The 16,309-nt window shown below is 27.6% G+C and overlaps 2 protein-coding genes across 3 annotated transcripts in view; one reads left to right on the top strand and one right to left on the bottom strand.

Annotated features, from left to right (window-relative positions):
• Positions 1-7,195: 7,195 nt before the first annotated feature.
• On the top strand, positions 7,196-10,699 carry LOC108686505 (putative serine protease K12H4.7). The gene is made up of 10 exons (XM_018191845.1): positions 7,196-7,393; positions 7,475-7,656; positions 8,786-8,969; positions 9,057-9,105; positions 9,165-9,300; positions 9,458-9,524; positions 9,586-9,802; positions 9,890-10,022; positions 10,246-10,415; positions 10,507-10,699. Exons 1-10 carry the CDS (start codon positions 7,196-7,198, stop codon positions 10,614-10,616), a joined length of 1,446 nt encoding a protein of 481 aa, XP_018047334.1. The 3' UTR covers positions 10,617-10,699.
• Positions 10,626-16,309, bottom strand: part of LOC108686506 (clavesin-2-like) — a 9,524-nt gene continuing 3,840 nt past the window's right edge. For both annotated transcript variants that reach the window (XM_018191847.1, XM_018191846.1), the window contains exons 2-7: positions 15,038-15,253; positions 14,559-14,718; positions 13,642-13,703; positions 13,150-13,343; positions 11,251-11,464; positions 10,626-11,147 (exon numbers count right to left, since the gene is read on the bottom strand). In XM_018191847.1, the coding sequence (XP_018047336.1) occupies positions 10,942-11,147; positions 11,251-11,464; positions 13,150-13,343; positions 13,642-13,703; positions 14,559-14,718; positions 15,038-15,212 (1,011 nt within the window). In that variant the 5' untranslated portion in view covers positions 15,213-15,253 and the 3' untranslated portion in view covers positions 10,626-10,941. The remainder of the gene's footprint in view (positions 11,148-11,250; positions 11,465-13,149; positions 13,344-13,641; positions 13,704-14,558; positions 14,719-15,037; positions 15,254-16,309) is intronic.

Genomic DNA, 16,309 nt, shown 5'->3' on the forward strand with positions numbered 1-16,309 from the left:
TCAGATAACCAGATTTTATTATCTGATAATTTAATGATATTATTACCTTTAGAAGCTATAGAGCAAAGATTCGCGACGTAAATGATAAATAGATTTTTTTATAAAAGTACTTATCGAATTTTTCAATATATGTATGTACATATACGCCCGTTATCAATTTTCAAAATGGGAGACAAATAAATAAATCCATATTTTTTCTATTGTCTTAATTTTTGTCTCCTAGAAATTTCGTTTATGCTTCTGTTACTCTAAATCTGTCTAAATTCTTTCAAATGGAAAAATGAATGAAAAAGTAAAAATTGAATCAGTTTGAAAAAGGATAGCTCAATTTTCAATTAAGAGTGAGATTTCACTTCAGAGTAACAAAGTTCAGAGTAACAAATTCTAAAAGTTTTAGAGAGTACTTTTACATTCGACTACTTCGATTTTTATTTTCGCCAGGATATCTATAAAATACAATATGCAAAATATAATACATAAATAAAATTACGTTTTCTTTATATTTCTATGTTTTATATTTCTATGTATTTCCTCTACGGACGGCATCATCTTATTAATAAAAGAAAATGTTTCTTTTATTTTTGCTTTAAAAAAAATGACTTGTAATTGTAAAGAATCTATCGATAATTACACTATCGATATATTCCGATGTATAACCTTCTGACGGGTAGAAGTACTATGTTTCAGTATTCAATCCTATATATATTTCCAGCTTCAGTTCTTAAGTATAACTATAACTTGCAGAGATCTCGAATTTATCCCGAATTTATTCCGAATTTAATTTTAAGGTAAACATTGCAAATTTGCAACACTTGCCCTTAAAAAGTTCAAAGAATTCTAAAGTGACAGAATTATTAATACTACAGGTTAGGAAGTTTTCCAAATAGATTTATAGATTGCAAAATCTTTTTACATAATTGAAATACTCATTAAAAAAGTGCGAAGTTGATTTAACAAAAATCGACCAAACATCTTGTATATATATTTTTTTGTGAAATAAACATTTGAAATGTGAATCAATTTCGAGATTTCTAAAAAAGCCGCTTATGCCATACATTATAATGATATCGTTGGAATTCATACTGGAACAACTAAATTTTTTCTTTACAAATGCGGAAACTGTGCCTTTACATGCTTTCCCTGATTACAGCGCAAGAGATATTTATCACCTCTCAAAGAAAATTTTGGGAAAGCTCAATTAAAAACTGATTAGAAATTGGCCAAAAATTGATTTATAACTGTCTGGAATCTAATTAATATTTAAATATTAATAATTTTTTTAAAAATTACCAAATTAACCATATTGTAGTCAAAATTTTTTTTTAAATAAAATCACAGAATTACATAAACTAAATACAAATTTAAAAAATTGCTAAAAAAACTTACAAAGAAAAAAGAGAGATTACGCTTTCTGAGATAATCAAAGATATATAACATGCGTTTTGACGCAAAGATTCGAACATTGTATATAAAGGATTCTTTTCCTCTACAATTAATTTGTTTATAGTCAGGGAAGAAATAACAATAACGAAAATTAGAAAATTCATAATCCATCACTGACAAATCAAATTAAAATAAATAAATATGATCTAATAGAATTGTGTCGCGCTCTAAAAATTTAATGCTTTGCTTCGTCTCTTTAAATATATTACTTATTCAGAGATTAAGCATTTATTTAGATAATTTTTTCATCTAAAATTTGGTCCAATCGAAATCACGGCCATATTTGATTTTGTCTAATATTATTTCTGAGCACATCAATTTTGTTCTTAAATAAAATACGCTGAGTAATCTCAATAATCCAATATATGTTAAGTCAGTAAATTTAAACAATTTATCATATAAACTACATTAGACTATTTTTTTAAATGTTAATATAATAGAAAGGGATGATTAGTTTTCTATAAATATGAAGTAAACATATTCCCTTTATATTTATGGAAATTTAATTACACCACGTGATCTGCTAATGTAAATTAAACAAATTTTATTTTCCGGTTGGAGATAAAAATCGACGATTTTTACGCTACAACTTCTTTTATGTTTAATAAAGTTAATAAAGAAGTAAAATGAAAAACAAAATTAACAACTACTTTATCAAATTCTTGTTAAATATATTCTTTTTATTTAATTCTAAAATATATTTTGCTTAAATTGCACATATTCAAACAAAAAATTTTTTAATTATACATTTCATTAAGCTAAAAGGGCAATATAGAGATACATCATTCTCTCCCTCATTATCAGATATCAAATCGCCGGTTTTAATAGAATTGTTTTTGTGTGTTTCACATTGTTCATCATATTTGCCATTGCTCCTAAAAGAGCACAAGGATGGAAGAATGTCCTTCGACAAATCCCATTCATAAGGAAAGACGTCTTATTGCGATGGAGAAACTTTACAAACGGATGAGACGGTTTCTCACAGAATTAGACTGGCTAAAAGAAGAAGTAAAAAGTCATTTTTAATTTATTTTTTAGAAAAAAATTCCTTTTATTAATCTTAATTTAATTTTTTTCATATATTTTTCATGTTCAAATACTAACATTTTAATAATTAATTTTCTGTTACAATAAAATTCACTTACAAGATTTAATAAAAGCTCCTTTTGAATATTTTCCATATGTTAGCTTGGATAAAGTATAAATGTAATAAATATTATATACGATATTCAATTGTTAAAGCAATTAATATTATATAGTAACATATCCCAGAATGCACTAATATTCATAAAATATTTACAAAAAATTTATAAATATTTATGACTTATTTTAAATATTTTTATGGTTTAGTTTGTACCTCATAAATATTTATTATAAATGTTATGAAATATTTATTGTAAATATATGTAATAAATGCTATAAAAATATTTTTATGAAATTTCAAAAAATAAATAGTAATAAACATTTATTGTAATATTCTGGGATATAATAATAATTAGTTATCGTGTAATATTAATTGTACGTTTAACATTTACATTTTTTGAATCATAAATTTATACTTTGAATAAATTTATTACTATGATTAAAAATTGTAAATTTTTTAAACATGTTAAAATGAAACAAATATATATTTATAAAATAAATATTTATTATTTCATTTTATAAAATATTGTATAAAGCATTTGTGTTAGTAACAACAGATAGCAAAGAGAAATCAATGCTTATAATTGTTTCCTTTCACAAAGATCTACTTATTTAATTAAATGTACATAAACATATATTTATTACATAACGTATATTTCAAATTTTTTAAATTTATTTTAGTTTTTAAGTCACTTTCCTTCATAAAATATCATAACTGGAATTTATTATGGATATGAAAAAATATTATTTTCTGCGTTTCAAATAAATGAGTAAGCTTGTAATTTAAATAATTAAGTACTATCTCTTTCTTAATTGTGCAGATAAAAAAACAAAAAAAATGGCAATTGCTCCAAAAACAAAGAAAGATTACAAGATCGATTCTTTCAAGATCGAGAAAAAAGTATAAGAAACGTGAGAAAAAGAATTCTAAAAAAAAGACAAAACGCGAATCTCTGATAGAAGAGATAAAGAAAAAACGCGAGGAGCAACTTCGTAAAAGCAAACAGTTACAGAAAGATATCAATGATTATATCGATGGGATGAAAACGCCCGAAGGTTTACGCCGAGTCGTAGACAGCCGCTCTACTAAGAAACTTTGCCCATCTTTTGAATTAACAGGTGTTTGTCGGTTAGTGTAGATAGAAATATTTACGATTTGTCATTATCATTTATAACAATACTAAAAATCTTAATATATTAAAGTGATTTAATTAACTCTTTTTATCGTATCGTATGTTTTGCAAGTTTCCAAAAAAATTTTCCACTTGAAAATTAAATTAATAGTATATAAAAATTGTATTAATAGTTATTTGCATTAAATGAAATTGTACTAAATCAAAATAAATTAAAATTTAAGAACAAAACATCTTACTTAAATTAAAATTAACTTCAGTTAAAATTAAATTTTTATTTTGATTTCCGTAATTGATTTCAGACATAAAAACAAGTGCTCTAAAAACCATCGTGAAATCTTTCTGAGCAATGTGATCTTGATAATAGGATTGTATTTCAACTTTTCTATCGAGAAAAACCCGACAGAAAGCAATACTAATGTGGCATTCGAATTCAAGAATTCAGGAATGTGGCATTACTTTTGCAAATTCTATGATAATATAATAACTAAACTCAAGTCGTTCGGCGAGATTAAGACCCTTAAGTGTTACTGGAGGAATAAGAAACATTGGCGTGCAAATTTATACGTTCAGTATGATTCAAAAAGAGCGGCAGCTAAAGCTTGGAAAAATCTGAAGGGACATTGCTATAATGGCAAGCCACTCATTTGTAAGTTCGTCAATGTAAAATCCTTGAGATCCGTTGTTTGCAGTTTAACCAATTGTCCAAAGAGCAATGAAAAATGCAATTATCTTCACATTTCTCAAATTCTGCACAATAAGTACATCAAAAATTTCCAATAAGAAAAAAGCAATTTGATTGACGACAAGCTAAACAAATATAGGTTTGTGTTACTTTATTTATGCTATATTACATATAAAAAACTATATATAAAAATATCTTATACAGAATAATTATTTTTATTTTATACACAGAATAATTTTGGCGAAAATAAAAATTAGATTGTAAGTTTAATCCATAAAAAGACAATGACAAAAACGTAAATTTCATTTTATTTAACGTAAATTAGTAAATCATTAAAGAAACATTTGCTTCTTAAAATGCTTCTTTTATATTCCTTTCTTTGCATTTATGTTCTTCAGAAATTTTATTTATGTTTTTGTTAATCTCCTTTATATTTGACTTACTCTGATTTTTTATTTTCATCAAAAAATATTGCAAAAAAATAAGAATTATGTAGTGTAATAAAGCAAAAAATAAATTAAAAATAAATTGATAAAAGCTTCTTTATCATTATTTAACATTTGTCATTTGTTTATTAAAAGTAAATCAAAATAGAAAGAATCCGATCAAGACGATAATAAAAAAAATTGCAAATGGAGGTGATCATCCAAATCACTTATGATCAAATTGGATTGCAAGACAAGTTTGAAGACAAATATTCTCATTCTACGAAAAAGGAACAATCGCAATAATTTCCCGCAGGATATAATAAATGACATAAAAAAATCACACAAGTATAGAAAGTTTTAAATTAAAATGTCATAAACGGAATGTTATTAATTGAATAACGGAATGTTATTAATTGAATCATAAGAGAATCCGTAACAATTATAAACATCAAAATTAAAAAGATGAATCTGAGGATGGTCCTAAAAAAATTTTGAAAGAAAGATAAGAAGTAGTCATGAAAATTATTAGAAGAAAGCATTCGCGCGCGTGAGAACATCAAAAGAGATACATGTAGATCCGACAGGCAAAAATATAAACACATACCCGAAAAAACATTCAAAGCTTATGCATTCTGCAATGATGAGTCAAATGTTCGTAATCCCAAGGTGATTCTACCTGATCGATTCAGTTTTGTTTGCAAGAATGTCCAATATAGATGAAATAACGTAGATTAGATATTTTTGTTTGAAATACACTTAAATAATGCATTTAATCATTCCTATTATCGTGCGATAAAGACACATCCCTATTGGCAATCACATGTTTAAATCTTAAAATAATATATTCCAATAATATATAATATAATCATATAATAAATATATAATTAGATCAGATTATTCTTCTTCGCAGTTAATTAATCAAAGTATTGTTTCGCATTTCCTCTAATTGTAAAAGTATTGCAATAAATGACCGTATTGTCAATGTTGATGAAAATATCGTACGTGATTATGAAAAAAAAACGGCAGATATTTTAATCAATCGTATTTGAATATGTATCTGACCTGCTTTAAAGGAATAATTGAAATATTCTTTGTTGTATTGGGTTGTCCGGAAAGTTCGATGTTGAAGGAAAATTGAAACGCAGAAGATTTAAATTTTAGTATATACATTTATTAAATTATATAGGTTAATCGGCACGAACTTTCCGGACAATATAATTGCAAAGAGAAAGTACTAAGTACAGATTGATCCTTGTTTGGAAGAATTCATTTTTGAAGATTTGAAGAAGCCGTTAACAAAAAATGCGAGCAAATATATAATTAGTGATTGAATTATTCCTTTGATAATATTATTTAATATCACTTGATAATATTATTTATAATTGTCATCCAACTATCTTATTTAAAACACGTTTGTAATTACATAATTTGTAATTCCTTAATGCTTATCGACTTTTACAAAGAAAATTCCATATTTTTAAGAAAAATAATCCTGATTATGATCAGGAAATGAAACATAATTTTTAAAAGTTATTATATCCACTCAAACTGAGAATTAGAATCTAATCAATAATCAGAATTCTTGATCACTTTCACTTTCTATCTAATTTCTAATTTGATTTTTATGTAGATTGTTCATTAATGTTAATTTTAATAATTCTTTTGGTGCAGCTTTATAGTTCTCTCTTTTGCATTTATATTTGCAGCGAAATAATCAAATAATACAATGTATAATGTTAGAAAAAAATTACAATTAAAATGTATTCGATTACATATAATATTAAATATCAAACATTTGATAATGTATAAACATATAGTATCTTTATTTTTAATAAAATTAATTAATTAAAAAGGATAAGGTCTCATAAATGCAGAATGAATACAAAATTTAGTTGCATTAAATGCCGACGTTAAAAGTTGTGTTCACAAAATCTTTGTCGAATATTTATGCTTTTTATTTAATTTCAGAATAGTTTCTGCTTGAATTCAATTTTTATTTTACTATGTTACATAATTTGTGTATTTAGCTAAAATGATATTTTTATCGTGCGATAAAGATGTACACAAATATCTATTCTCGAGCAATCGCACGTTCTAGTTGATAGTTGATTCTTCAATTATCAGATCATTTTTGCTGTTTCTTATTATCGAAATATTGTTTCTCGTTTCCTCTCAGAGTAGTTAATGCAATAAAGTGTCAGCGTTATCGATCATTAATGAAAGATATCGTATCGATTTGTACTGCTAGCCATAACTAAAAGAAATGACAAGTAATAATCAGTCGCATTTCAGCGTTAATCTAGTATACTTTAAAGTATACAAAACTTTCTCTTTGCTATACAATTGCGAACGAAAAACGTATTATGATCACATTAAAAGTATTGTTCGTTCTGTGCTCAGTCCATCCCCTCGTCAACGGGGTAGGTTTTCGAGGATTTACTTTTAAAGGTTTGGAGGAGCCAGAATTATTAACAAAAGATGCAAACAAGAATATAGTTGAAGGTTGGATTACTCAGCCTCTCGATCATTTCAATCATCGCGACAATCGCACTTGGTCGATGGTAATTATCATCGTTATTCAAAAAGCTTGTTTTACTTAAAATGTTAATTTTTTTAATTAACATTAATCGATTGCTGTATAGCGTTACAAAGAAAACTCTGGATTTCTGAAGAAAAATGGCCCTATCCTGATCATGATCGGCGGAGAATGGGAGATAACGAATGGATTTTTGCAAGGTGGATTAATGTACGAACTCGGCGTAAAATACCACGGTTTGATGTATTACACCGAACATCGGTTCTATGGACAGAGCAGACCAACGAAGTATGTAATCCGTAGCGCTTTCTCCATAGCAAAAAAGGTCATGGTAACATCACAGTAAATGTCATAGTGACGTGCGAATGTTCATTTTGTCACAAATGTAACGGTGACATCATAGCAGAGTCATAATGACGTGCAAATTTCTGCTTTGTCACATGTGAGATATCGTTATCATTATATGAAGCTGTAATAAAAATTGTACTTCATTGTGACATTCCCATGCTATAATATTCACAGATTAAGATAATAACGTAATATCTGTGACTTTTTGATAATCTCACACATTTATCCGTAATTATAACAGGAAATGAAGGAGTTACTTTCCCATTACTTTTACAGTTACTTTTACTTTTTATAATAATTTAATAATGATATTGCAATTTTTATGACTGTAATGATGAACGAAATGCTGAGGTTACGCTAAGATTAGGAAAGTCACTATTACGCGTTACTTATTGAAAAAAAATAATAAATAACATTATAAATGATTATTAATTAAAAAGCGACAATTTAAAAATTGCGAGTTATTTTTTTCAGTAATGAATGGTCTCTCTAATTCTTTATAAGTGATTATTGACTATATTAAACTAAGAATCTTATATAAGACTATAAATGTGAGTACACAATTAAGAGGTAAATGCCTTTTAGCTGATGGATCTTAAGTGCTTGTAATAATTCTATGTAAATTTATATACTACGTACATATGTAGTTCTTCAAATTGTGGACTAAAATGACTTTTCGTTCTTGAAAGGCAAACTCCATTGAACAACTATTTATAATAGCAATATCGCAAGTTAAATTGACTATAGCAATTTAATAATTCGAAGCTCATAAGTATCTTAGAACGATCTTAATAATGCTGAATAATATATTATTGTAAAATCTGTAAACAATTTTATTGCGAAAAATATAACTATTCCAACTCTGGTGTTACATTGTCATCATAAAAAATTCACAACGTCATTATCAAATTGTTATTACTATTAATTGAGATAATTAAGTAATTAACGGCAATTACAGTAACTAGTTACTTCCATTTCCTAAATTATAATAAGTCTAGTTCTTTATCGTTATCGTCTCTATCATTTAAACTAACCGATCTTTTAAACTGATTGCACGATACAAATTTAGAGACATTAGCACGCAGAATTTACAATACTTAAATGCCGATCAGGCACTCGCCGATCTTGCTTATTTTATTGAAACGAAGAAAAAGGAAAAGAACTTAGAAAAGAGTATCGTAATAGTAGTTGGTGGCTCTTATGCTGGAAATATGGCGGCGTGGGCACGCCTCAAATACCCACATCTCATCCAAGTATTGTTTATATTATTTTCTTATTTATATACTTATATCTTAAAGATGGAGAAGGATTGGTAAATTAGAGAAAAATATTTTTCACAGGGAGCTTTAGCCAGCAGTGCTCCGGTTCGGGCAAAGGCTGATTTTTATGGTAAATTATTTGATCGATAATCCCTAAAAATATTACTAAAATTATTTGATATTTCATAGAATATTTCGAGGTTGTGACAGATGCGCTCAGCAAATACAGTAAAAAATGCGTTGAATCTATTAAAACTGCATTCGCATCGGTAGAAGAATTATTAGCCATACGAACCGGTCCCCATAAACTTAAACTTCTCTTCAAGTAAGCATGTAAACATGATTTGTAATTCACGTGCTATTTGTTAATACCTAATTTGTGCTCGGACAATAAGGTGAAGAGGAAAAATAATTTATAATAATCAGAAATTATAATTTTGTGTAATTATTATTAATTTTTTTATTATTAATATCGAGTTTAGATTATGTCACGTACCTGACGTAAGGTCTCCTAATGATCTTGGTTACTTCATGAATATGCTGTCAGAGGTACGTGAATAATTGAAGATATTGCTTTATCTGTTTCTATTCATTTTTATTTGAATTTTAGATATTTGCTGGAGTCGTTCAGTATAATAAAATCGAGAATAGTGAAACAGGAATCGCTGCATTGTGTAATAAAATGACAGCTAAGCATTTAGGTAGCCCCCTACAGAGACTCGCACGCATCTTTTCGAATCAGGAGAAATGTAATGATGTAAGTTATAATAATTTTCTAAAGACATATCGAGAAGTTTCATGGGACTCGCCGGCAGCCACGAGTATCAGTGAGTTGAAATAGCTAACAAAATAAATTAAATTGCACATCATATATGACACGTATTGTACAACAAGGGATGATGTTTATTGTACAGTGAGACAGTGGTATCATCAGACCTGTATGGAATATGGTTACTATCAAACGACAAACTCAAATAAATCAATCTTTGGAAAGCTGTTTCCCTTAAATTATTTTATCAATTTATGTACCGATTTGTATGGCGATTAGTAAGTACTTAAAAAATAGCGACCTAATATTTTCCTTGCTCAAGTGTCATTTATTTCCATGTTCATAATTTATACAAATATGCGTGATATATGCCTATTATATGTCTTCATAATAGATTTCTTTAAATATCAAATAATTTATTATCGTACTTATAATTATTTAATTATAGTCGAATAAAATACTGAATTATTTTCAAAGTGAGAAAGCTAAACTCAATTTTAGTTATAATAAAAAGATACTGGATTCACATGTGAGAAGGACGAATATAATGTACGGAGGAAAATTACCGGATTTACGAAATGTCATTTTCACGAATGGAAATAGCGATCCATGGCATCCGTTATCGGTATTGCAAGATCTAAATGCCTTTTCACCCGCTATTGTCATTAATGGTAATTATGCAATTATACATATTGAGAAACATATTAGAACTCTTTTTTTTTTTAATATAAGAAGATAATATAATAGTGGATTATTTTAAAGGATCATCACACTGTCGTGATATATATAGCGATGTAGCTACGGATCCGGACAATTTGAAAGCAGCTAGAGCAAAGATTCGTAAAATAATTGGCAAATGGATTTCCTCATAAAAGTTTCTGTCAAATATCTTACGAATATGCCAAAAATTAATGATGTTTTTCTGTTGTATTTTCTCTATTGCATTAATTGCAATAAAACCTGAATGAAAAGTTATGTACAATATCCGATATATAGTGCGATTCTAAATAATACACATCAGTTATATTATATTGCATATTATGCGATATACATAATACAAAAATAAAATTACGTTCTCTTGATACCAAGACTATCTAATCTAAAAATCTGTGCGATTTCCAAAATAAATCTATCATGATCCCGTGCTGCTTATCTCTAAGTAGAAAATGTATTTATAAATAAAGAACATTTAAGATATTAATCGACTTCGAGCTTTCTAAAGGAGCCACTTATACCGCACATTGTAGTATCGTTGGATCCCACACTGGAACAACCGAATCCTTGCTTTAATGCCGAGACCGCACCTTCTCGTGCTTTCTCCGAATATAGCTCAAGACAGACATTCATCTTATCGTTGTTCAGTAATGTTGGTTTCATTGCCAATAATTCTTTCCGCCATAGATCTGCATTGAAAAGAGGATTTAATTACTTTTATTACCTTTTTCTACGATGAAACAAGAAACTCGATGTATAATGCTTAAAGAGTACTATACGAAAATGAATTACCAATCATCTCTTTCATGGGGATAGTACCGCCGTATTCCTTAGGCAGCATAGTGACATCGAGCTTGTGATTAATAGCGTCCTCGAGACTTGTATAAATCTTCACGCGATTTCTGATCTTTTCGGAAATCAATGACATCCCGAAATCCAAGGCAAATTTTACTGAGGGATGTGAGTTGATCCCATAGACTTCTTTATGTCTCATCGGTACAGTGCGCTAAAAACGATCATTATTGTCATCATTACCATTATTATTTTAGTATACACATTACACAATTTCTTCTTCAAAATTATAATAATCGCATGAATAAACAACAAAAACAATTTTTTACCTCAAAACATTTTCTGCTTCAAAAGATGAAAGTACAAAAAGTAATTTTTTATATTGTCATTATACTCTATCATTTCAGTTAGAATTTTAATTTATATATATTCATATATTATATTATTTTGTTTAATATATTTATATAAATAGTTTAAAATATTAAAATCTGCATGCAAGCTATATACACATTCTCGACAAACATTTAATTTTATTAGATAAAGAACCACATTTACATTAAAATTTTATATAATTTTATCATTTCTAATTTTATGCGTAATTACTGTTATAAACGTGAAATTTGAAATACGTAACAACATGGAATGCCGATTGTGAAGGAAAATTGAAACGCAGAAGATTTAAATTTTAGTATACATTTATTAAATTTAAATCTTTTGCGGTACGAACTTTCCGGACAACCCAATATTTATAAGAAAGGATAATGACGTGGCGTGAATTTCTCGAATCGGTCATGATCAAATTTGTCTCTACGAAGATAAAATTTCTTCTATAATTATCAGTATTTATATTAATCAAAAACTATCTAAAAATATACAATTATTATAATTTTTTACAAAAAAATCAAATGTTGCTTAAAAAGAAACCATTTTTTTGTTCATTAAGGTCAATTATTTTGGACATGCTAAAGAAATTTGACTTTTTGTTTGGCATCGTTTTTAACATTCAAATCTATGTATAAAAAACACCTTATCTGGTTCAAAGTAATGTTTTTGCTGCAAACTAGTGAAAGCGAATAAAATTTGATTCCATTTGTAAACTTTTTTAATATTTTTTTAGAAGTCTTTTTCAAGAAAGTAAAGTATTTCTTAGTTAAACGATAAAATACTTATGCAAACGTATATTTCTATATTGATCTATTAGTATAACAGAAAAAAAAGACTATTTCAATAATTTGTAATTAGTAGAAATCCATTTATATTCTTCATAACTCAATTCTTCATACTTAATAAGCTTTATTCTATTCTTTTTAAATAGATTCTTAAAAACCTTTTAACAAGCTTTTAAGTCAATTTCGTAATAGATAAAAGGTAAAACCGGTTTTTATGTCTTATGTTTTGAGAAATGTCATGAAATTTTATTACATGACATCTTTGTTGTTTCAAACAGCTAAATCGATTATATCTCAATGAAGAAAACAAAACATTTTTGCGGAAATCAAACATAATAGTCTTGTTGGTTAAATAAGATATATGTCAGAAATAAAAGAGACATAATTATCTAACATTATTTGTAAAAAAATATTATCCTAAGTAATTAAAGCAATGAAGCAAATAATGAAGAATTTTAGACAAAATTTAAAAATGGATTAAACTTTAAATGTCACAGAAAATTTACGCAAATATTTAAACGTCTATATTTAACTTAAAAACGTTTAAGTAAATTTACAATAATACTACTCCATTAGAAAAAAAACTTGCGAGTAAAAAAGAGAATTAAAAAATAATAAGTTTGGATTAATACTCCCCATTAAATTATTAAATTTATTGTCTATTTGATTTCATTCATTAAGCTTATTATATCAATTTAATATATTTACGATTACATATATTTTATCTTACCTCGCCGTTTTTTACGATGCGCACTGCTTCTTTGGGAGTAAACAGTGTCAAATGAGGGAAACTAACACCAGCACCATCGGTGAAATGAACATAGCCACGCACTTGACTCTCCTCATCTTCCATTAACGTTTCGTAAGTGATAGCATGGATCTTGCACATGTCCACGTTCGTGTATTTGTGAGGATCAAATACGCCTTGGACGGAAATTACATATACGAACGATCAATAAACGTGACGAAGAGAAATATAAAATTATTATGTATAAATTTTTATGCTGTGAACTTTTAAACTGTTTTACAGTTTTTATAAAATAATTACGTAATAAATAGTATTTTATTGAAATAAACAAATTAACGAGAGAAGCAAAATTCCGAATATTTTCAATATTTTATATCTGTTATTTTACTTTACGTATTAAGTTTATATAATAACATTTATGTAATAAGCGTTCAAGCGTTCTATACATATAAAGTATAATATAAAGTGACAAACCTGGTCTAGCGATTATAACACGACGACCTTTTGCATCACGGCCGGGTGCAGCAAAGAGATATCTAAAAGAAAATATTGTAAAACGACCCAATAAATAAAAAAATCTAAATTAACATTTTGAAATATTGGCTGCGTTCAGCAAAGAAAACTAATCAATTAGTGTTTAGTGAGCGCCATTAATTTTATATGAATTTTTTATGCATGTTCTTATATAACATTTTATAAATATTTTTTAAATATTAAAAATATGTTTTAATAATATTATTCCAAATAAATAAATTATAATATGTAATTATAATATGTATGTTATAATAGGTGATACAAAATGTCGAGACAACATCGAACCAAATTATATTTTAAAAATTCTTAGACTCTCTTAATTAAACTAATAAATTAAGATAAGAGTGACATATATATTTTGAGAATCACACGCAGTTGGTGAACAAATTATCAAATGTAGATAATTATTTAATTTCCATTTCTTTTATTTCATACGTTTTTGCTCCACTGTGGGCAGCATCAGTAAATATCAAATTTTAATCTTAAGAATATTTCTTTACTTTATTCTACTTCATTCAGTTCGAACACATCACTGGTATAGATGAATGTATTTTCTTTACATTAAATGTACTATTCATTCCGGAATTGGATCAATTAAATAACTGCAATTTACAACTGCATAATTACATATAACAAATAATGAACGTTGAACAGAGTATATTTAAATTAGCGCACGTTAATTAGCTTCGATAGTCCCTCATATATATTTGAATTGTTATTCACACATTAGAGCTTATTTTAATACATTATTAAATTATTTATAAAATATATCATTCTAGTAACATTGTTAAAATTTTATTTATTGAAGAGTTCTATGATTAATAAAACAATATCATAAAATAATAGCATAAAAATACCCCAGTGATAGTAACTCCTCCATATTCGGTTCTGTGATATCCAATGTATGAAATGCTTGTTGATACACCTGACGAAGCAGCAGGTATCTTTCAGTAGCCTCCTGAGCCATTGGGACATTGAATTTCTTGCATCGCAAGAATCTTAGTAAAAATCGTGCATCTAATAAAAGATGATAAATTAACCACACGTTTTGTAACTATTGATATATATCAAGTTCGAGAATGCTTGTTAAAATATCTATAAAATTATACCCCTATAGACTTACAAAATCGTGGAGCAATTGTGGCCACTTACGAACTTATGTAATTCGTTATTATCAATGTAATTATATTTTTAATTGAATATTGAATATTTAATTGAATTTTTAATCAAATTACTGTGTTTTTTACAAATTCTTTTTCCGTAAATTGAGGATAATTTATCTATTTTTTATTACGCTAATATTCACGTTGATTGCTATTTGATGATGTAGCCTTACCGAGACGACAATTTTGAATGCGCGGATTCATTTTGATCCAATTGCGCATCTGCTCGAGAGCCTGATCTCTGGTGTTTTTGTCCTCTCTGAGCTCCTCTTTCGCTATCTTCTGAGTTTCCATCGAGAGAGGGCACTCATAATTGTTCTCATCGGCTACCCATTCGACTGCTCCCATCTTGCTTTTGTTCGAAAGACGTTAGTGATTTATTTAGACACCTGAAAATATTGTTGATATTTTTATATATTCATAAAAAGTTTTAAGACTGTGATTTTTAGATTTTATTTCTTTCATCGTCGTATTTTTTTCGCAGTTCAAAAAAATAAAACAAATAACGTGAGAAAAATAAAAAAGATCTATTTAATTAAAAATATGTAAAATTTTAAATTTTTGTTGTGTGGGTATGTTTGTCGTGTGCAAATTATATTTCCTAATAAAATACACGATTCTTCTTTCGGAATCACGTTGAGCGTGTTATTACATATTTAGCAAGAGTTATTTATTCTTAGTTATTATCTTTCTGTAACAATTTCCAATTTAATTATGCAGCATATGCGCGGTACGGCGTGTTTTCACTTTCTTTCGAATCGCCAGACGATACTATTTGGTGACCGGCTAACACAGTTTCTGTTCAATGGCGAAGGTGTCCGGAAGAAATGTGCTTGTCTCTTTCACTTCGTTGGAAAGGAGCAGATCGGTTGTGTCATCAGCCGATTGGACGAGAAGTCTCGGACCTTTCGTCAGTTATTATGACATAACGATTAGCATGGTACCATCGCGTTTGGTCCACCACGTGCTTAAGTCAGGGCGTTTGCATCGACCTGTTTCGCAATCACTTTCTCCGATTATGCAATTACCGGTTGTTCACCTATCTTTGTTCACCGAAACAAACTACGCGCGACACCCGTGGGAGATGTGTCATTACCATCTTATCATGTTAATGTTATTAATCCTGTTTCACAATTGCTGTTTCAAGCGTTATTGCGGATGGACAACCCCATTTTTCCCTTGCGACACAAAGTTGAAAAAGCTACTCAGGACACAATTATAATATAGATATAAATTTTAATAGAAAAGATTAAGATGATATCAAGCTGAAATTATTTTAAGAAAAATCAATGATTTAATACACTTTTGTGATGATTTTATATAAATTCTTGATATGTGTGTGACATAATAAAAATTTTTAATTAATTTTTTAAATAAAAAGCTTATTTTAAAGTCATTGTCATTTTTTTAATTTATTTTAAAAATAGCATTAAATATATATATAT

Source organism: Atta colombica, unplaced genomic scaffold (genome assembly GCF_001594045.1).
Source record: "Atta colombica isolate Treedump-2 unplaced genomic scaffold, Acol1.0 scaffold187, whole genome shotgun sequence".
Classification (NCBI taxonomy): domain Eukaryota; kingdom Metazoa; phylum Arthropoda; class Insecta; order Hymenoptera; family Formicidae; genus Atta; species Atta colombica.